Source organism: Octopus bimaculoides, chromosome 6 (assembly GCF_046866305.1).
Source record: "Octopus bimaculoides isolate indiv1 chromosome 6, ASM4686630v1, whole genome shotgun sequence".
In the NCBI taxonomy this organism is placed as follows: Eukaryota; Metazoa; Mollusca; class Cephalopoda; order Octopoda; family Octopodidae; genus Octopus; species Octopus bimaculoides.
The window spans coordinates 106,755,625-106,779,809 of NC_142933.1; the positions used below are offsets into that span (position 1 = coordinate 106,755,625).

Here is a 24,185-nt window from a genome sequence, read left to right on the forward strand (position 1 = left end):
CATCTGTACACACACACATATCTACACAAACCAAAGTTATATTTTTCCTAAAGCTTTCTAAAAACAGTTTTGGTTTGGTTGCTAAGGAAACTGGAATAATACCAACAAATTTAGAAATGGTAATTTGCTTGTTATCTTTATGTATATATATATATATATATTTTTTTTTACATCATCAACAATAACAGCAACAATTTCAGCAATAATAGATCAAAAGGAAAATAACAATAGAAATAAAGCATTATTTCCTCATAGCACATGTTGTTCTTTAAGGTGAAAAATCTGCCACCCTGGGGGTGGGACTTTATGCAGTCTGGGAAAGAGCTATTTTCACATTTATTATGCTCACATCTGATGTCTGGTCTGCCAGCGACTTATTCCAGTCAGATTAACAATGATTGCGTTTATATATTTATTTTTGTTTTTACTTTTTCATTCTATTTATCTTGCATTAAAAAAAAAAAAAAAGAGGCAGTACATGAGTGAGCTGTGACAGTGGCTGGATACACCCTAGACTACAATGCGGTGTGAATAAATGATGGAAGGAAAACAATACTCTGTGCTAATAAAGATCTGTAGTGAGATTGTTGGATGGTTGATGTGAAAACATTAGACCTTATGACAGAGAATCAAAGTGGTTAGTGACAGCAGAGCTGGATCAGTGGGGAGAATGTTGGTCTATTCGTCTTGAAATTTAGACCTCATAGAAAAGGTGACAATGAATTAAGACAGTTAATGATATGTCACAGAGGCATACCAACAGACCTATTTAACCTATGACAGCCTACAAAATAAACATTAAAACAATGGTAATGAAATCAAAGGATTCAAAGCAGAATTTAAAATGAAAGGTGAGGAACATTAACCCCTCCACCCCGCCACGCTTTGTTTTTTCTTACTTTGGCTGTGTGGAGGCGCAATGGCCCAGTGGTTAGGGCAGCGGACTCGCGGTCATAGGATCACGGTTTCGATTCCCAGACCGGGCGTTGTGAGTGTTTATTGAGCGAAAGCACCTAAAGCTCCATGAGGCTCCAGCAGGAGATGGTGGCGAACCCTGCTGTACTCTTTCACCACAGCTTTCTCTCATTCTTACTTCCTATTTCTGTTGTGCCTGTAATTCAAAGGGTCAGCCTTGTCACACTGTGTCATGCTGAATATCCCCGAGAGCTACGTTAAGGGTACACGTGTCTGTGGAGTGCTCAGCCACTTGCACGTTAATTTCATGAGCGGGCTGTTCCGTTGATCGGATCAACTGGAACCCTCAACGTCATAAGCGACGGAGTTCCAACAACAACTCTGGCTGTGTTATATTAATCTGAAGTTTGACTCTGAAAGTTCTGAGTCTCTATTCTCTTGAATGCTGAAGAGAGAGATACTATCAGTTGCATATGGAAAACCTAGGAAGGGCATGTTCCAAACTTCAGCATTAGAGAGAATCTTAATGCACCAACTGGGAGATATTGTCACCTTCCACATATACCATCTTCAAAATCATGAGCAAAAGTACACTATTGTACCAGTCTGATACTTAGAGATCCTCAATTGTTCAACTGCCTTTCTAAATTAATCAGAAATATAAAAAAGGACTTTTACTGGCGTAGGAGTGGCTGTGTGGTAAGTAGCTAGCTTATGAACCACATGGTTCCGGGTTCATTCCCACTGCATGACACCTTGGGCAAGTGTCTTCTACTATAGCCTCAGGTTGACCAAAGCCTTGTGAGTGGATTTGGTAGACAGAAACTGAAAGAAGCCTGTCGTATATATGTATATATATATATATATATGTATGTGTGTATATGTTTGTGTGCCTGTATTTGTCCCTCCAACATCACTTGACAACTGATGCTGGTGTGTTTACGTCCCTGTAACTTAGCAGTTCGGCGAAAGAGACCGATAGAATAAGTACTAGGCTTACAAAGAATAAGTCCTGGGGTCGATTAGTTCAACTAAAGGCGGTGCTCCAGTATGGCTGCTATCCATCAACTGAAACCATTAAAAGAATATATGTTCTATTAAATTATTATCAGTTAAACTCACCAACTTGATGGGTGTTGCTGTTGTTTCGTGCTAGGTTGGCCATAAATGAGTAATCTGTGATTGAAGGTGTTCCAGCCGTGACCATCCTGTCTTTCTTTCTATCATCATCAGATTTTTACAGTTGATTGCCTTTCCTGATGCCAATCACTTTACAGAATATATTGGATACTTTTTATGTGGCACCATCACCAATTCTTTTTACATGGCACCATCACCAGTGCTTTTGATGTGGCACCATCACCAGTGCTTTTTACATGGCACCATCAGCAGTGCTTTTCATGTGGCGCCATCACCAATTCTTTTTACATGGCACCATCACCAGTGCTTTTCATGTGGCACCATCACCAATTCTTTTTACATGGCACCATCACCAGTGCTTTTGATGTGGCACCATCACCAGTGCTTTTTACATGGCACCATCAGCAGTGCTTTTCATGTGGCGCCATCACCAATTCTTTTTACATGGCACCATCACCAGTGCTTTTCATGTGGCACCATCACCAATTCTTTTTACATGGCACCATCAGCAGTGCTTTTCATGTGGCACCATCACCATTTCTTTTTACATGGCACCATCACCAGTGCTTTTCATGTGGCACCATCACCAATTCTTTTTACATGGCACCATCACCAGTGCTTTTCATGTGGCACCATCACCAATTCTTTTTACATGGCACCATCACCAGTGCTTTCCATGTGGCCAATTCATCAGTGCTCTTTATGTGACACCATCACCTGTGCTATTCATGTGGCCCATTCATCACTGCTTTTCATGTAGCACCAGCCCTAGTGCTTTTTACATGGCACCAACACCAACAGGATCACCCTGTACCTTGCATGACAAAACCCTCTCAACTGGGATGGAGGAAGTAGTATAAAGAGGGCATGGTTTTGTGCCAGACCATAGGAATCCAAAGTGTTTTCTTAAGATGGAAGGTTGATATTTGAGGGAGATTTGGTTGCTATTTCTGACCAGTTAAGTGTCAACACTGAAGCTATCACACTGGTTCATAACTTGTTACTTTTATCACTCCAGTGTAATTGCATGGATTCTGAACATTATCTAACTTACTGATATAACATCCTCAATAATCTCTTTAAGTACTTAATTACTTTCAGATACTTTTTTTTTTTTTTTAATTTTAAAAAAAAAATATATTTTATTTGTTTTTTTTTTCTTTCTTTTTCAGCTTAGAAACTTTGGAATACCAGCCGACCAAGTGACCTGGTCACGTGTTACCATGATTTCTGATCAGTGGATTGCAGTACGACATGATAGCCGAGACAGAAAAATGTCCAATGTAAGTGAAATACATACAATGTGAGTGTGTGTGTGTGTGTGTGTGTGCAGCTTGAGACAACCATTGACACTGCAAGTGATGTGCTATGCTGCAGAAAATGGCTTCATTTTACAAAATTGTATTCATGATGGTGCAGGCATGGCTGTGTGGTCAAAGAGCTTACTTTGCAACCAAATGGTTCTGGGTTCAATCCCACTGCATAGTGTGCGTGTATGTGTGTATGAATATGTATATAAAGTTAAATTTTCTTATAAAGTATGTTCTTGAGTATACTTCACAATAGGAGTAGGAGTGGCTGTGTGGTAAGTAGCTTGCTTACCAACTACATGGTTCCGGTTTCAGTCTCACTCTGTGGCACCTTGGGCAAGTGTCTTCTACTATAGCCTTGGGCCGACCAAAGCCTTGTGTGTGGATTTGGTAGACGGAAACTGAAAGAAGCCCGTCGTTAAGTATTTGATTATGTGTATATATATATATATATATATATATATATATATATGTGTGTGTGTGTGTGTGTGTGTGTGTGTTTGTGCCCCCCAACATCGCTTCACAACCGATACTTGTGTGTTTACGTCCCCATAACTTAGCGGTTCAGCAAAATAGACTGATAGAATAAGTACTAGGCTTACAAAGAATAAGTCCTGGGGTTGATTTGCTTGATTAAAAGCGGTGCTCCAGCATGGCCACAGTCAAATGACTGAAACAAGTGAAAGAGTAAAAAGAGTAAAGAGTATATATAGGCTGCATTAAGAAGTGCCCATTGTGAGCTAAATCGAAGGGTAAGAGAAATTATAGAAGGAACACATCCAGGCCATCAATACAAATTCCAAAGCAAAATTTAAAGCACACAACGAAATAAATATACATATAAGTTTATGTAAATAAATGAGTAGAATTACATGTAAAAGTCATATGTGAAAGCTATGCATCAGATACGTTGGGTTCACATACTGAATGGAGAAGTGACAAATAAAGAGACAAAAATCCAAGGTAAGGGCTTCCAAAAGGAACCGTTCAAATTGGTTAAGTATTTGATATGAGTTATCAGATGAGAGTTCAAAATTTAAAAATTCAAAGGTGAATAGATTTGGTAAATATTATTACATAAGATAAATATACAAACTCGGGGTTAAATGATATCATCTACAGCCGTTTCAGGAGTACATTAAATGTATAAATGGCGTTTTAAGTATTTCATATACAAAAACATCCAACGGAAAAGCAGAGGCCAGTACAGCTTGGCATCGGTGTGTCGCAGGAGTTGTCAGAGTAAGGTTGAGTACAACTTCAAACTATATAGATATATATATATATATATATATACACATACATGTTTTGTGTGTATCTGTGTTTGTCTGTCACCACTGCTTGACAACGGTATTGGTGTGTTTACATCTCTGCAACTTAGATATGTGTATTCTGAATGTGTACAGTTCTATATTTAAAAGATGAGGAATTATGTACATTATTTACATTATTTACATTTGATGGATATTTGTCCTCATCTTTGTTGTTAACACGTTTCAGCTGATACACCCTCCAGCCTTCATCAGGTGTCTTGAGGAAATTTCGAACCTGGTTTCTCATTCCTAAGGTATTTTTCGATGTTATTATTATTATTATTATTCAGGTCACTGCCTGGAATCGAACTCGGAATCTTGGGGTTAGTAGCCCACGCTCTTAACCACTACGCTATATGCCCAGTAGAACTGATATGATAAGGTGTGTGGTACAAACCATATGAAAGGCTTCCACACAGTTTCCATTTACTCAATTTCATTATGAGTCAGATCAAGGCTATAAAAAATGACACTGCAAAATTGTGACAGATTATATTTACTACTATGTGCCAAGAGAATATATAGTCTTGTACTATTGTCTGTGTGTTTGTATGTATGTGTGTAGGTGTTTGTGCACAGGTGAGTATGAGTGTGCAGGCACTTGTGTATGTGTGTGTGTGTGTGTGTGTGTGTGTGTGTGCAGGTTTGGGGTGTGTGTGTGTGTGCAGCTGTATATGGGATGGCAAGTGTGTGTGTGTGTGTGTAGGTGATTAGATAGTGTCTGCATGTAGGTAGGTGTGTGTGTGTAGGTGATTAGGTAACGTGTGTGTGCAGGTGTGTGAACATTTGGCTTCCCAGGTTTTCTTTTCATCTATTCATGTATATGCATTTGTACAGACATGAATTTGAATATTGTCTATGATTGAAGTCTTATAACAAATTCACTGACCTTCGAATGACCCCCTCCCTACCTTACACTCAACACTAATTCACCTTCTTCTCATTATCATTGTATCCTAATTTTTCTTCTTCTCCACTCTCACTGCCCCTCCCCCCTCTCTCTCTCTCATTGCTTCGCTTCTATGAATTCTTCTTAGGCTCACATAAGAGTGAACTATCTTGGCAATGAGCTTTTAGTAACAAGGACACAACCTATTGAACTTTGACTGGTTGTCCAATAACCCATAAATTGGGCCATCCATGCGCTTTGTGTGAAAGCATGTGTGTTTGTGTGTGTGTGTGTGTGTATATATAAGCCATAGGTAGTTTAGTTAATAAAATGTTAGACAGTCGACTGAATCTGTTGTGGTTCATAAGCTGTCACTATCGTTACATTGTGTCCATGCACACTGGAGTAGCAAAGATCAGTGATGTAAGCTGGCACCAAGAAGTAGCACAGTATAATTTTCTCATGAAGGCACAAGGCTGGAAATTTGGGGAAAGAGGAAAAGGGAGTATATGATTATATTGATCCCAGGTAACTATTCTAGTTCAGTTGTGACGCATGACTGGTTAGCTAGCAGTTTGGTTTCAGATCACTGCGACAAGCTATAGCCTCTGGCTAGCCGTGTCCCCTTTATAAACATTGTATGAAGACAAGGTCTTCAAGTGGTGATCTTAAAACCTAATGGGTTATGGTAACTGACCCCAGCCTTTTGTGCACCCTGGACAGGTTTCATACAAAAAATCTTCTCATGAACACAGGGATCACAGACATAAGAAAATGCATTGGTGTACATGATAATAATTATTACACATATAATGCTCTCATGCTGGTGGCACGCAATAAGTACAATTCATGTATAGGTCGTTGCCAGTGCTGCCTGACTGGCTCCCCCTGCTGGTGGCACATAAAAAGCACCATTTAAATGTAGTTGATGCTAGCCCCACCGCTCCGACTGGCTCCTGTGCCGGTAGCATGTAAAAAGCACCTTCCGAATGTGGCTGATGGCAGTGCCGCCTGACTAGCTCCTTTGCTGGTGGCACATAAAAAGCTCCCAGTACACTCTCAGAGTGGTTGGCCTTAGGAAGGGCATCCATCTATAGAAACATTGCCAGATCAGATTGGAGCCTAGTGTAGCTGCTGGCTCTCCAGTCCCCAGTCAAACCGTCAAACCCATGCCAGCATAGAAAACAGGCATTAAACAATGATGATGATGATGATGATGATGATGATGATGATGTAATACATATATAATGCAAAAAAAATCCTGTAGACTACAGTAATCAATAAAATAGAAATAAAATTTACAAATTTATTCTTTCTATGCAACTTGGGATCAAATGCTCCATGACCCATTGGTTAAAGACCCCCTGGTCATGGGACACTCTCTCTCCATCTCATATATTCATATACATGCACACATACATGCATCATTATTAGTCTCCACCAGTGGTTCTCAACCATTTTTTACCTCTGGACCTCTATGATTCCTATTTTGCTCAGTTGGACCCTTGTAATCAGTGGCAGACTGGCCAGGTTGCCATCTTGCCCGATGGCAAGTGGGCTCCTGCACCATAAGAATCCATATAGGGGGTGGGGCATGTTAGTATCTAAGGGGCCCACCCCCTCAAGTTTGAGAATTTTTTATTCACTCCTGGAAGAATGCATTAATTATTTCAGCCTGGCTGTGTTTGTAGACAGTTGTAAAGAATACTTTTAACAAAAAAAAAAAAACAATTAAATGATAGCATTGTAGTTGCGGGTGGGCACCTCATTGTAGTTGAGGTGGGCCCCCTTGTAGTTTTGAGTGGGCTCCCTTGTAGTTGCGGGTGGGCACCCCCTTGTAGTTGAGGTGGGCCCCTTTGTAGTTTTGGGTGGGCCCCCTTGTAGTTGTGGGTGGGCTCCCTTGTAGTTGCGGGTGGGCACCCCCTTGTAGTTGTGTGTGGGTCCCCTTGTAGTTGCGGGTGGTCCCCCTTGTAGTTGTGGGTGGGCCCACTTGTAGTTGCAGTTGGGCCTCCTTGTAGTTGCAGGTGGGCCCCCTTGTAGTTGCAGGTGGGTCCCCTTAGTCTCCTGGCAACCAATGTTTTTAGACCCAGTCCGCCACTGCTTGTAGTCAACTATTATTAGGAAATATATAAAAAAAGGTTGTTAAAATATTTTATAGATTGTGGAAGTATAACCAGTTTATTGCACATAAATTTTAACCACAAAATCTTATGTGAACCCCACAAGGGTCCTATGGACCCTAGTTAAGAGCCATCAGTCTACTGTTTACTCTGTTTCTGCCTAATCTCTAACCAGGCACAAATCATTACATCTCAAACAACAGTGAGTCGTTAGAGCTGACTTTTAGTTTGCTTTTTTGTATTTTTATTTCGCTTTGAACTATTTCTGTCAGTTAAAACTTCAAAATAGTAACTGTCCTGCTTTAGGCTGTTCTGAATGAAGGCCTACCGAGTAAGTTAGGCAAAGTTTGTGGAAAATGTAGCGAATTTTTGAGAAAAATGTTAAATAAAATAACAAAACAAAGTATAGAGTTAATAATAGTAACGGTGAATAAATGAATAACAGAGTTAATATAATGTAAATTCAAGGATGCATGACTGAGTCTTATCTAATGTTTTTCTATTTTTATTATCACCACCACCACCACCACCATCATCATCATCATCTGCACCATCATCATTGTCGTCGTCACCACCACCACCACCACCACAATCATCAGCTTTATCACAACCACCATCATCATCATCATCACTATTACCACTACCACAGGCATCCTCAACATCACCACCACCATCATCACCAATGTCTTAATGTTCATTCTTTACTGTTGTCGATTAGACACATTACAATACATCATATTGTCACTCATCTCAAACTTCAGCCTTTAGAGGCCCACTTATCTGCAACCTTAATCTCATCATGGTTCCTTCTTTAAACGCATTAAACAGACTCAGTTTGTACCTTATTTGCACCCACCTCACCACTCTTCTCCTGTATTCTTTTGAGTCAACAAATCCTCATCACTCTTTCCTCGGGGCTTTATCCCAATTTTATCTTTCTCTTTCATGGTACAGTGATATAGGAAAACAGTTTTCTGTCTAATTTTATTATATCATCAGCATCATCATTTAACATCTGTTTTCCATTCTGACATGGGTTGGCCATTTTTGACTGGCGCTAGCAAGCTGGAGAGCTGCTGCCTGCTCCAGTTGTCTGTTTTGGTTCGGTTTCTACAGCCGGATACCCTTCCTAAAATGCTAATGACTTTACAGATTGTCCTGGGTACTTTTTATATAGCATCAACACAGACCCTTTTTACATGGCACCAGCACTAGCACCGGTGGGGTCACTGAATAACTTGCAAAACAAAGACCTCTTGGTTGAGAGAAAGAGTGGAACAGAGAAAGTGGCTGTGTGCCAGGTGAGAGGCTAGTGTACGACAGAGGGACAGGAAAAGCTGTCTTATTATAGAGGAGATACTCAGCTACCCCAGTAGGACAAGGAAGAAGGAAAAGAGATAGGGGGTAAGATCGAGAGAAAGAGAAATAGATGGTGTTGGAGATGTAAATGTATATGGAAGGGCAGAGGTGATCAGAGTTGTTGGATCAAATGATTAAATTCCTCACAGTACTTTGTCAAGTCCCCTTACATATTGATTTAAAATAGCAGTGGTCATTATCCTCACAAAACTGGTTTACAGCAAGGCTGAATATATATATTCTTCAGTTCTATATTTAAGAGATGAGGAATTATGTACATTATTTACATTTGACGGGCATATGGCATAGTGGTTAAGAGCGTGGGCGACTAACCCCAAGATTCTGAGTTCGATTCCAGGCAGTGACCTGAATAATAATAATAATAATAATTTATTTCTTTATCTCCCACTGGGGGCTAAACATAGAGGGGACAAACAGGGACAGACAAAGGGATTAAGTCGATTACATCGACGCCAATGTGTAACTGGTACTTATTTAATTGACCCCGAAAGGATGAAAGGCAAAGTCGACCTCGGCGGAATTTGAACTCAGAATGTATCAAGTTATCTTTAGACTGGGAATCTTGTCCGAATTCTTGCAACAGGATGGATTCTGCTAAAGACACCCAAGAACCAGACTATGGTACTAATCTGGTAACTGATAAGATTTCTCATCCAAACTTTTAGTTTAGTTGATGTTCTCATAATGAGAAGATTTACATTGGTTGTTTCTTTTATTTTGTACTTGTTTCAGTCTGTGGTCATGCTGGAGCACTGCCTTGAAGAATTTTTAGTTGAATGAATCAACTCCAGTATTTTTTTTTAAAGCCTGGTACTTATTCTATCAGTCTCTTTTGCTGAACTGCTAAGTTAGCGGGGCATAAACACACCAACACCGGTTGTCAAGTGGTGGCAAAACACAAACACTGACTCGAAGACACAGACACACACACATGTATATAATTAAAGTGACAGAAGTAGTATTAATACCAAAAGGTAAAATTTAAAATTGGATGTTTTGTTATATTTGCCATGAGAGAATCTCTCATATGGTCTGCTGGTGCATATGAGCACTCTTGTTGACATTGCTAGCAGGAGAGAATCCCTGCCATCTCTGCTGCCAAGATGATCAAATCACATGATTTCGACCTTCTTTGGCCTTGTCAATGGTAGGTACCTGGCTGCTGGAAATAGTAATTGTCCTGCTAGCAATATATATAGAATGACAAAGTCTAATCAGCCACTAGTGTCGCTTTTAAGTAGTGATAAATTTTGCCTTTTGGTCCTAATACTACTCCTGTTACTTTAGTTATTTTTAATAAGCCTAGTGGCTTTTAATACCCAGTATACTATACAATGGCTGGTGTTAGACAAGACATACAGCTGTAGAAACCATGTCGAAGCAGATGTTGGAGCTTCATGTAGTCTGGCTTTTCAGCTCTTGCCAAACTGAACAACCCATGCCAACATGGAAAAGGGACATTAAATGGTAATGATGATTGTGTGTGTGTATGTGAGAGAGAGAGAAGTTCGTTATACCACTATGTTGACAGTCTACTTAGTTTTTTCCCCAAATTACTGGTTGTGTGTGTGTGTGTGTGTGTGTGTGTGTGTGTGTGTGTGTGTGTGTATATATATATATATATATAAACACACACATACATACATACATGCACATATACATGTGTGTGTAAGGCATCATTTTAAAACTGGTGAGTAGAAAATTATTGAATACCAAAAGTACTTTATCAGTGTGTGTGTGTGCATACGTACTACACGCATCTAGATTTACACCATTCACACACACACACACACACACACACACACACACACACACACACGAACTCAGAACTATTGTAGCATGTATCAAATTCCCAAATTATTGCCAAATATTCTTCACTGCTTACCTCGGCTCCTTGCCATCAATTATTTACGCTTATTCTAACAATTACAACCATGACAGTTATTTCATATTCCTTCTTTCTTTCTTTTTCTTCCTTCCTTTCTTTCTTTCTTTCCTTCTTTCTTTCCTCCCTTCCTTCTTTCCTTCCTTCCTTCTTTCTTTCCTTCTTTCTTTCCTCCCTTGCCATTTTATATTTCTAATTTCGAGCATGTGCGGTGTTTGTTTTTGATTTTGTCTACTACACAGCATAGTAGGGTCAGTTGAGCACTGTCTGTGAGAAAAATGGCACATTGACGCAGTTCACTCTGGCAGAAATTTGGAAACATGTTGTACTGCTTGGTATTTGTGCCAGAAGCTCCAATATGAACATTTCATAGTGTTTGGGTGTCAGTCTGAGGACAGTGCAATGTGAGTATATGTACCAAGAGTGATAAAAATCAAACATCCAGTCAACATCATGCTGTTTGGAGTGATCACTAGTGATGGTGCCATTATGCCTCCATTCATCTCTTTACACGGCCTCAGACTCAACGCGGGGGGGGGGGGCCTACATCTAGAGCCTTGAGGAGGTAGTGCTACCCTGAGTCAAGAGGGTGGCTGCTGGAAGACCCTATGTCTGGCAACAGGACTCTTCACCATGCCACACAAGCAGAAGAACCCAGTTATGGCTGTCAGCTAATTTCTGTGACCACACCACCCCTAACATCTGGCTTCCTAACTCCCCAGACTGCAACTCCCTACATTATCATGTGTGGGACACAGTTGAGCGAGAGACCAACAAAACTCCTCATAACACCAAAGATGAACTGAAGGCAAGGATTATGGCAGCGTTCATCAACTTAAACAAGGAGACTGTCCAGAAGAGTTGCAGAAGATTCCAAAGTCGTCTGGAAGCCATGGTTGAAGCCAATGGCGATTTTATTGAATAAATTTATTCTTTAGTATTTCAAGATATTTTTATGTAATTTTGGTAAATATATCTGTTAAAATGAGATGTCAGTGTTTTCATTTTTACATAATTTAGATGACAATTTATTTACCACACCATGTACATACACACACACACACACACACACACACACACACACACACACACACACACACACACACAAACACACACACACACACACACACACACACACACATATATATCATGTACACCCTAGGCTCAGTGGTGAAGGTAAAGAATATGCACACCACCTGTTTTCAGTGTTAAGGGTTAGGGTTATGCCGAAATAAGTGGTGTGCGAATATTTTATCTCCACCAGCACAGACATGGGTGTATAGTTGAGAAAGTTTTCTTCCTAATCATATGGTATCAATTTCAGTCCCATTGAGTGGCACATGGGGCAAGCGTCTTCTAGTATAATCCCAGGCTGACCAAAGCCTTGTGAATGGATTGGGTAACAGAAACTAAAAGAAGTCTATTGTTTTTATATATATATATATGTGTGTGTGTGTGTGTGTGTGTGTGTGTGAAGGTGTGGTTTGAGTAGCAGAGGGGTAGTGCATGTGGGTTACTTCCATGGGGAAATATTACGTTATCTAGAAACAGGTAAGGGTTAGCAGCAGGAAAGGTAACTGACCACAGAACAGCTGCCTCAACAAGTTCTGTCTGACCCATGCAAACATGGAAATATGGACGTTATATTGATAAACAAGGCCATGTTTGTATTCTTTTATTCTTTTGCTTGTTTCAGTCATTTGACTGTGGCCATGCTGGAGCACCGCCTTTAGTCGAGCAAATCAACCCCGCGACTTATTCTTTGTAAGCCTAGTACTTATTCTATCGGGGTCTTCTGCTGAACTACTAAGTTACAGGCATGTAAATATACCAACATCGGTTGTCAAGCAATGGTGATGGAGACAAACACAGACAAACAAGCATATATCTGTTAGGAGGCATCATCATCATCATCATTTGATTTCCGTTTTCCATGCTGGCATGGGTTGGACGGTTTGACTGGAGTCTGGGAAGTCAGTGGGCTGCACCAGGCCCCAATCTGACTTGGGTAGTGTTTCTACAGCTGGATGCCCTTCCTAACGCCAACCACTCCGAGAGTGTAGTGGATGCTTTTTACATGCCACCGGCACAGGGCCCAGAGGAGCTGGCATTGACCATGATCGGATGGTGCTTTTTATGTGCCACCGGCACAGAAGCCGATCAAAGCAGCACTGGTATCGGCCACATTCGGATGTTGCTTTTTACATTCTACCGGCACAGGGGTTAAAAATACGATTTCCATTTGGTTTGATTTTGATATTGATGTTGTTGTACTTGACTCAAAAGGTACAACGGGCTTCTTTCAGTTTCTGTCAACCAAATACACTCACAAAGCTTTGGTCAGCCCAAGGTTATATATAACAGAAGACACTTGCCGAAGGTGCCATGCAGTGGGACTGAACCCAGAACCATGCAATTGGAAAGCAAGCTTCTTACCACACAGCCCCTCCTGCACATATTTATGTAAATGTGTATATGTGTCTGTGTGTGTGTGTCTGTGTGTATGTGTGTATTTATAAAGAAAGTGTAATTTATTACATCAACATACCCCATCTTCTTAAATAAACAAAAAAAAGATCAACAAATATTTACTTTTCTTTTGCACATTGATAATTTCGTCATTATATGGTTAAATGAATGTAAGTGAATGTGGTTTTACAATATCATTAATATTATCCAAATGGATATATTTTTATGTTATTAGCTAGACAATAAATAGAAACTGTCCTCATTTCTCTTAATGCAGGTCAGACAAGCCTGCTGTATAGTTACCAGTATTTCCCTAGAGAACACCGTTTAGGAACCACTGATAAAGCTATTTGAAATGGTTTGTGTTGTCGACAACATTTCGTTGCTGCTGGTTGCTCTTTTACTTAAGTATGCTAATAGTTGCAGTCCTCTTTGCCAGCATCTAGTAACATGATTTGCTCATTATTTTAATATCAGTATCATTTTTCAATGAGGATGACGGATAATAATACTAATAAGAATAATAATAATAATAATAAATTTTTTTATTAGCCACAAGGGCTCATATACAAAACATTAATTGACAGGCAACAACATAAAAGACAAAAACAGGACGATACAATGGGTTTTCGCGTGTACACGATATAAATGACAGTTAAAAATTAAAGAAATTAAATTCCCAATAGGGGACTCACTTTGAGGTCCTTGCGGAAAAATCCACAAAAGCCACAGGTGCCTGAACAACACTGAGGTCGATGTAATTGACTAGTCCCTTCTCCCAAAGCTGCTGCTCTTGTGGCAAAATTTGAAACCATTATTATTTGTTGTCTTTGCACACTTTCTAACGCTGGAGATGTACTATGGTGCCAGCTGTTCACTACCAGTGAACTAAGGTAACACCCCTTATTTTTCGAACACCATCCGGAGTATTTGAGCTGTTCCAAGCAGTACTGTTTTCTGCAAGTACTCCACTCTTATTCCAGCTCCTATTTGTTCCAAGTGCTTCTCAAGATTTTTGCTCACTGTTCCCAGGGCTCTGACTACCTCCTTTTTCAATGACCACAACTGCTTAACCTCCCAAGCTAACCTTTCATATCTATCGACTTTTCTTTCTTCCTTGTTGTCAGCTGGGCTTGCTATATCTATGATCCAGCATTGTTTGCTTTCTTTTGCTATATCATTATTACTATCATTATTAATATTATTATTATTATTATTATTGGAAACTAATGCTGATGTCTATCTAATAATAACCAATATAACTGCTAGTTGGTTGGTTGATTCCTCAGTGGCACTTTAGGTCATAAAGACAGAGAGAGAGAGAGAGAGAGAGAGAGAGAGAGAGATAACATAAGAGGTGCAGAATGAGTGTCTTGTATACTTTCTGAAAAATATACAAATTTTTAATGAAATTTTGCAGTGATAGGTTTTTGATAGAGTAGACTGCAAATTTATTGATAAAATTTAGAGAAATTATGACATACATTTATTGCAGATATATAAATGAGAAATTTGTTTTAATTTAATTTTAAGGTAATAAATATTTTTATTTTGAAAATTAGTCTTCATTTCATTATTTTGTATAAACACCAAGAAACTCATTAAAAATATAATTAATGTATAAATATGTGTGTGTGTGTGTGTGTGTGTGTGTGTGTGTGTGATCATCATCATTGTCGTCTAACGTCCGCTTTCCATGCTGGCATGGGTTGGACGTTTGACTGAGGACTGGTGAGCCAAAAGGTTGCACCAGGTTCCAGTCTGATCTGGCAAAGTTTCTACAGCCGGATGCCCTTCCTAACGCCAAGGCAATTCTGGCAATGACCACGCTCAAAAGGTGTTTTTTTACGTGCTACTTGCACAGGAGCCAGTCTGGTGGCACTAGCAATGACCACGCTCGAATGTTGTTTTTCACATGCCATTGGCACATGTGCCAGTAAGGTGACACTGGCAATGATCACGCTTGAATGGTGCTTTTTACGTGCCATTAGCACAGGAGCCATCCATGGCACTGGCAACGACCATGCTTGGATGTGCTTTGAATGTTCCACTGGCACGAGTGCCAATCAGGTGGTACTATCATCAGCCACAACTTACCCCTTCCCCACAAATTTCAGGCCTTGTGCCTATAGTAGAAAGGATTATTATTGTTATTATTATTATTGTACCTTAGCTGCTCTGGTTGTAAACTTGAATGGAATTTTTTTTGTGAATATTATATAAGACATTCTGAAGAGAAAGTGGGTTTTAAAAACATTGTCACCCAACTCTAATTAGGTGAAATCACAGCTATTTTTCTCCATTGTCTACAGTCAAGAGATATATATTTTTATTAAAAAATGTCAACAAGTTAGACATTTGAAGAGGTGAATAGCAGTGGGAGGTAACCGTAACAGCCATGGTATGAGGAGGAGAAGGAGGAGGACTCAGTTTTGCCATAAAGCTTGAAAGTTATGCTTGTTGAAGCAAAATAATGGTTTTATCCTTAATCTCTTTGGTGAAATGTGTGTGTGTGTGTGTGTGTGTGTGTGTGTGTGTGCATGCACTTTGATAATAGCAACAGTGCACTAGTAAAATGTAACAGTTAGACAGAGCAGCATTATGGTAAACAACAACGACAACAATAAGTGCAGGCATGGGTGTGTGGGTAAGAAGCTTGCTTCTCAACTATGTGGTCTTGAGTTCAATCCCACCGCACAGTACCTCAGGCATGTATTTTCTATTATAATCCTAGTCCTTATGAGTGGATTTGGTAGATGGAAATTGAAAGAAGCCTGTTGTATATATTGGTCATACTGCTTGTAACTGGGGTTTGAACTGACATCTATTATTAGATGGTTGGTATGAAGATTTAGTTATGGTAAATAAAATTTGGAGTCAATATCATCTTCAACCACTGTCCTTATTTGTTGAAGTCCAGTGACCCCTGACATCTAACTCTGTAAAAAAAAAATAGAGGTATACTGCTCTAACAATGGCCAAACTAATGTAGGTCACTCATTATCTATTTCAACTTTTCATGGCATAGAAAAGGTTAAGAGTCAAGGCGATGAGCTGGCAGAAATGTTAGCATGCCGGACGAAATGCTTAGCGGTATTTCATCTGCCATTATGTTCTGAGTTCAAATTCCACCGTGGTCGACTTTGCCTTTCATCCTTTCGGGTCGATAAATTAAATACCAGTTGTGCACTGGAGTCGATATAATCAACTTAATCCTTTTGTCTGTCCTTGTTTGTCCCCTCTATGTTTAGCCCCTTGTGGGCAGTAAAGTAATAAGAAAAGGTTAAGAGTCAAGTGGAAAACGCATAGATCTGTGTTCCTCCTTGACAGAACAATAGGCTGTGTGGTTACGGAGAATTTCTATATTCGATTTCAAATCTCAGGTAGGGCCAGATGAGGTCTCTACATTTGGGTTAACAGTTCAAAAGAGAAAAAGAAACACCACCCCAATATTAATAGCATTTTTACACCCTTCGAATATGTAGTTAGGCCCCGTCATATTTAAAATTCAAATCCCTTCTACTTTTTCAAGCCAACTTTGAATGCTCTTCTGCATCTTATCTATTTTGGAAAGGGAGAGGGAGGGGTATTTTTCAGCCGTGCTTCTTTTTCCATTTCTTTGCCATCAAGTTTGTGGCTTTTACATTTTATTGCACCTCTTGCCCTACATGCAAGTCTTGCCTGTAAATGTGGAGCAATTTACAGGTAAGACCTGTTATAGATAAAAAAAAATGATTTATATAGGAATTTCAAATGAGGATTAGAGCTGACATTGTGTGTGTGTGTGTGTGTGTGTGTGTGTGAAGGAGTGGTAGGATGGTATTTTGTTACGGGCAAATCTCAAATTGTTCATTATGAATCTATGAAGTTATATTTGGGTGTGTCTGTGTATAGACAGACAGACAAATGGATAGATAGATAGATAGTTAAATAGATAGATAGATAGATAGATAGACATAAAGTTAGAGGAAAGGTGGGTAGACGGAGAGAGAGAGGCACTTTTCTAAAACCCGCATACATTGGTAAAACAGCCCTTACACAACTCTGCTTGCTTCAGGGATTTTCTTGACTGACTTAGATTAGGTTCCTTGCTTTACTTCATGGTTGAATGGCAGAAAGGATATACAGCTGTAAAATCAATTGCTCTTAACAAAAAGCCACAGCATTATGCGAGCAGGGAAAATTAGATGAGAAACAGCTAGCAAAACAAAGGAATCTATTTTCTGTGTTCTAAAGGAATATTTAGAAATAAGGCATAAGCATGGATATAGGCTTCTGGTTCAGTCCTTCTGTGTGACACCTTGGGCATGTGTCCTATACTATAGCCCTGGGCTCGCCAAAGCCTCGAAGATGGATTTGGTCCTTGGAAACTGAAAGAAGCCTGTCATATGTATCCATGTGTGTATGTGTGTGCGTATGTTTGTTAGTGTTTCCTTGTCTTGACATTGCAAGATAGTCCACCACAAGCATCCATATTATACAAGCAGTGTCCATTGGTTCCAATTTTCCATGGAAAGGGGAAAGAAAAGACATGTCTGATCATGGGAAAAGATTACCTTATTTGGAGACAGGTGAGGTTTGGCCACAGGAAGACAAGGGAAATACAAACTCACTCTCTCATACACATACAAGTACACATGCACACACACACATGATGGGCTTCTTTCAGTTTCTTTTGGCCAAATCCATTCAGAAAGTTTTGGTCAGCCCTGGGCTATAGCAGAAGACACTTGCCCATGGCACAGTACAGTGGGACTGAACCCAAAGCCCTGAGCAACACCTGTGCCTCATTTCTAAGTGTTTCTCTAGGACACAGCAAATGCATTTCTTTGTTTTCCATCCAGTTTCCCATGCTTGCCTTGATGTGGTGTTCAAACACCAACCTTGCCACGAAGAAGCTATCGGTTTCACAACTGACAGCCCAACCATGTAACAAGTACCGAGTTACATGTTACTAGTAGCACTCGAGAACGACCTCACACACACACACACACACACACACACACACACGTGAGTTTATTAGTAAGAATAAGGCTTACAGTACAGAATGAAGTATCTTTCAAGAAGTAGAGTATAAAAACAATGTGTGAATATATAATCTTCACAGATGCCTATACACTGTGACTTATCAACAGACAACATATTTAGCTGCCACCCACCTCCAAATAACAATATTTCATTGTGTTAAGAGAAAGTCATTGTTCTCCCTCCATGGGGGCTTGCATGAATGGGATTAATGTGAAGAAGGCATAAAATAATGATCCAGCGAGTGGAGTCAAATTGCTTGTAACAATAATGTTTGCCTATATAAACAAATAATGTGCACATATCTGGAAAGAGAATATCTTTTGTGTAATGAGAGTCAAATGTAAATTGGGGTATACCTTCCTATTTAGTACAGCACACACACACACACACACACACACACACACACACACACACACACACACATGCACACACATACGCAGCTCATAATTTTATGTCACTGTTGTCCGTGATGATCTGGTTTCTTTGTAAGTACAACTGTGTGTGTGATATATGTAAATATGTGTGTGTGTATATATATATATATATATATCATCATCATCGTTTAACGTCCGCTTTCCATGCTAGCATGGGTTGGACGATTTGACTGAGGACTGGTGAAACCGGATGGCAACACCAGGCTCCAGTCTGATTTGGCAGAGTTTCTACAGCTGGATGCCCTTCCTAACGCCAACCACTCAGAGAGTGTAGTGGGTGCTTTTACGTGTCACCCGCACGAAAACGGCCACGCTCGAAATGGTGTCTTTTATGTGCCACCCGCACAAGCCAGTCCAGGGGCACTGGCAACGATCTCGCTCGAAAATCCTACAGGAGCCAGTCAGGCGGTACTGGCAACGGCCACGCTCAAAATGGTGCATCTCATGTGCCACCCGCACAAGAACCAGTCCAGGGGCACTGGCAACGATCTTACTTGGCTTGCCGGGTCTTCTCACGCACAGCACATTTCCAAAGGTCTCGGTCAGTAGTCATATATATAGAATATATATATATATATATATTCTTATATATATATGTATATATATTCTTATATATATATGTATATATATTCTTATATATATATGTATATATATTCTTATATATATATGTATATATATTCTTATATGTATATGTATATATATGTATTCTTTTATTTGTTTCAGTCATTTGACAGTGGCCATCCTGGGGCACTGCTTATAGTTCAACAATTAGACTTGTGTGTATATATATACACATGTGAGAGTGTGCTTGTGTGTGTGTTTGTATGCACATGTGTGTATATACACATGTGAGTGTGTGTGTATATACATATATATATATATATATATATATATATACATACATGTGAGTGTGTGTGTGTATATATGTGTATATATACACATGTGAGTGTGTGTGTATATACATATATATATATATATATATATATATATATACATGTGAGTGTGTGTGCATATACATGTGTGAGTATATGTGTGTGTGTGTTTGTATGCACATGTGTGTATATACACGTGAGCATGTGTATACATGTGTATGTATGTTAATGTTTACTGACATGAAACAGTGCATGAAATTGTGTAATTTCACCACCACACACGTCAACATTGTCACACCATCAGCAGCAGCAGCAGGAACATCATCTTAATTATCACCTGGAATATTATCATCTCATCGGGAACTTCATCTCTTCATCGTCAAATTGCCATCGTCATCGTATTATTCATCACCCTCAACATCATCTTCATCACTGTACATCATCATCATCTTCATCATTATCATCATTATCATCTTCATCACTGTACATCATTATTATCTTCATCATTATCATCATTATCATCTTCATCACTGTACATCATTATCATCTTCATCATTATCATCATTATCATCTTCATCACTGTACATCATCATCATCTTCATCATTATCATCATTATCATCTTCATCACTGTACATCATTATCATCTTCATCATTATCATCATTATCATCTTCATCACTGTACATCATTATCATCTTCATCATTATCATCATTATCATCTTCATCACTGTACATCATCATCATCTTCATCATTATCATCATTATCATCTTCATCACTGTACATCATCATCATCATCCACAGAATTCATAGATGCAGGCATGGGTGTGTGGTAAGAAGCTTGCTTCTTGATCACATGGTTCTGGGTTCAGTCCCACTGTGTTCAGTTCCACCTTGGGCAAGTGTCTTCTATAGCCACGGGCTGACCAAAGCCTTGAAGGTGGATTTGGTAGACAGAAACTGAAAGAACCCTTCTATGTGTATGTATGTGTGTGTGTGTGTGTGTTTCTTTGTTTTTGTCTTTGTCCCCCATCACTGCTTGACAACCGGTGTTTGTGTGTTTATATCCCTGTAACTTAGCTGCTCAACAAAAAAGCCTGATAGAAAAAGTACCAAGCTTGAAAAAGATGTAAGTATTGGGGTCGATTCGTTCAACTAAAAATTCTTGAAGGAGGTGGTGCCCCAGCATGGTCGCAGTCTAATTGCTGAAACAAATAAAAGATAAAAGATATTTATTTTATTATTATTATTATTATTATTATTATTATTATTATGGCAAAAATGGTGAGCTGGCACGACCATTTCCTCACCAGACAAAACAGCAGCATTTCTTCCAGTTTTACATTCTGAGCTCAAATTCTGCTGGGGTCAGCATTACTTTTCCTCCTTTTGGGGTCGTTAAAATAAGTACCAGTTGAGCACTGGGGTCAATGTAATCAACCTAGCCCAAGCTCCTTGATCATGCTGGCCTTGTGCCAAAATTTGAAACCATCATTATTATTATTAAGGCAGCAAGCTGACAAAATGCTTAGCGGTGTTTAACTCATCAGTACGTTCTGAGTTCAAATTCTGCTGAGGTCAAGTTTGCCTTTCATCCTTTCGGGGTCAATAAATTAAGTACCAGTTGTGTACCAGAGTCAATCTAATCAACTGGCCCCTGCCCCCAAAATTTCAGGCCTTGTGCCTTTTATAGAAAGGATTATTATTATTATTATTACTATTGTTATTATTATTATTGTTATTACAGTGCTGCCTTACTAGATGTTTTACAATGTTTTTCTCAGGTTAAAGGTCAACATAAACATTCATATTTTTTCACATTCCGCAGCATTAATTAACTTTATGACAATAACAACAACAAAAAAAAAATGGTCTAGAAATATTTTATTGATTTGCTTTACTTTTACATTTTCTTCTGATTTCTCATCTTTTTCTTCTTTTTCTCCTCCTCCCTTCTTTATTATTATTATTATTATTATTATTATTATTATTATTATTATTAGGGCGGCGAGCTGGCAGAACTGTTAGCACGCCGGGCGAAATGCTTAGCGGAATTTCGCCTGCTGCTATGTTCTGAGTTCAAATTCCACCGAGGTCTACTCTGCCTTTCATCCTTTTGGGGTCGATAAAATAAGTACCAGTTACGCACTGTGGTCAATGTAATTGACTAGCCCCTTCCCCCTAAAATTTTCAAGGCCTTGTGCCTAGTGTAGAAATAATAATAATAATGATTATTATTATTATTATTATTATTATTATTATTATTATTATTATTATTATTATTATTATTTTCATCTTCCTTCTGTTTCTTTTCTTTTTTCTGCTCATTCTTCACTTCTCCCCCTTACCTTCCTTTGTCTTCTCTTTTTCTTTGCTTCCTCTTCATCCCCCTCACCAACCCTTATTCTCCTCCTCCTCCTCTTCCTCCTCCACATCATCATCCTCTTCCCTTTCCTCAACCTCCTCCCCAATCCTATTCCTATTTTCCCTCTCCTCCTCTTATTCTCCTCCTCATCCATATCCTCTTCCTTCCACTCCTCCTTCCCTCACCATTCCTCCACATGCTCCTCCTCCTCCTTGTCCTGTATTTCCTCATCCTGTTCCTGCTCCTCCTCCCTTAATTTTACCCATTATTACTATTACCCATACCCGTCCCCACCCACCAACTGTCATGATCTATGAGAAACAAAATGGATTCAGTCGTTCCACCCCCCCCCCCCCACCATCACCCCCCTCCCCGCCTAATTCTAAATCAATCAATTCTGAAATAATTATTGTTTCCTTCAGAGACCATTCTAGAGAGGAATCACCGATAGCTCATCAATAGATAATCATTTTTAGCTCGTTTTTAATAGTTTTCTTTGCATCAACATTTGCATATAATAATAATAATAATAATAATAAATGAACATACAAATATAATAAAATGAAATAAAATAAAAAAACAAACATGATGTTTTATAATTTTTGTCTCTCATATTTCTCAAGCTAATAATTCTTGTCTGTTATTTTGTTGGTTATTTGATTTGAAAACTGAAGAATTTTATTTTCTTTTTTTTTTTTTAATGATATTTTTAATTAAACCAAATTGAAATGCTAATTAACAGTTAATATCTACCATACATGAACATGAGGAGAAAAAAAAAGCCGAATAACCGACTCACATCACGATGTAAATCTCATGGATGCATTGAACTATAGACTCAAAAGCAGATATCGATTGGTTTATGGTTATGCATTATGTACTCTGAAGAGTTAATTTTAGCTGTTTAGAGGTCAGGACCTGGTCAATAGCTGATGCTTTAATATTCAGTTTAGCTAAAATGCTTTCTATAAACTGTCTTAACTGGAACGCATAAAGTTAATACCGTTTATTTGTTGTCTGGAAGTAATTCGAGTTAGCCTTTTTCGCAGGTAAACTTGTGGCATGGAAAATAGTCAAAGGAACGGTAGAGATTTATCCCACAGAAGGTGGTAAGCAGGGAGGGGCGTTGTCTCATGAACCAGTGGGAGATAGGAACTTCTTCGCCACATGTTTAGTCTTTTCATGTAATGTGTCTTTCGAATGTCGACATGGTGAAAACTAGACTTTTTGCTGCTGTTTTTCAGCTTCAGGTCAATGCGATAAGATTATTCCAGCCTTATCTATCAACAGCCGTCATCATCATTTTTAATATCCCCTTTTTCCTTACTTGTCTGGGTCAGGCGGAATTTGTTGAGAAATTTCCTACGGCCAAAAGCCCTTCCTGGTGCCAACCCCCACCTACTTCTAAGGGCCAAGAAAGAGTGGAAATGAACAACATTTGTTTGATGGCGATGCTCATTTGCAACTATCATTTGATATCAAGACGAGGCTGCACACACACACACACACACACACACAGTAAGCTTCCTTCAGTTTACATCTACCAAATCCACTCACAAGGCCTTGATCAATCTGGGGTTACAGATCAACCACAGGGTTGGTAAGCAAGTTTCTTAAGCCACCCTCAGATATTTTATCTGGAATCACATTATTCAATTCCTCATTTCGTTTTTAAAATGATAATAAGATGTGGCTTAAGAACGGCTTAAGTGCACTCATTACTTCTCCTTCCAATTTAAACCTTCAGGCGGACACAGAACTACCATCATAACCTAATCTGCAATACTACTGTCTGTGATATACTCTGCCACCATCTACTCTGCAGATCATTAGACATTTCTGATATTCAAACATCTAGAATAGCTATTTTAGCTGCCATATGAAGCAAAATCCATATTATGGTAATTACTCAAAGTGTTCTTAGATCACACACAAGACTTTTCTAGCAAGCATCTCCTTTTCATAAAGAACTTGTATGGTGATGGTCTCCTACTGCACTCTTTTGCTCTCCTATCTTGAGAACTTCTTCTTCTTTTTCTTCTTCTTCTTCTTCTTCTTCTTCTTCTTC

General features: G+C 39.1%; 1 protein-coding gene across 1 annotated transcript in view; it reads left to right on the forward strand.

Moving 5' to 3' along the window:
* LOC106882360 (clathrin heavy chain) overlaps positions 1–24,185 on the forward strand; it is a 150,829-nt gene that overhangs the window by 74,883 nt on the left and 51,761 nt on the right. The window contains exon 2 of the mRNA XM_052968621.2: positions 3,228–3,338. Within this exon, the coding sequence (XP_052824581.1) occupies positions 3,228–3,338 (111 nt within the window). The remainder of the gene's footprint in view (positions 1–3,227; positions 3,339–24,185) is intronic.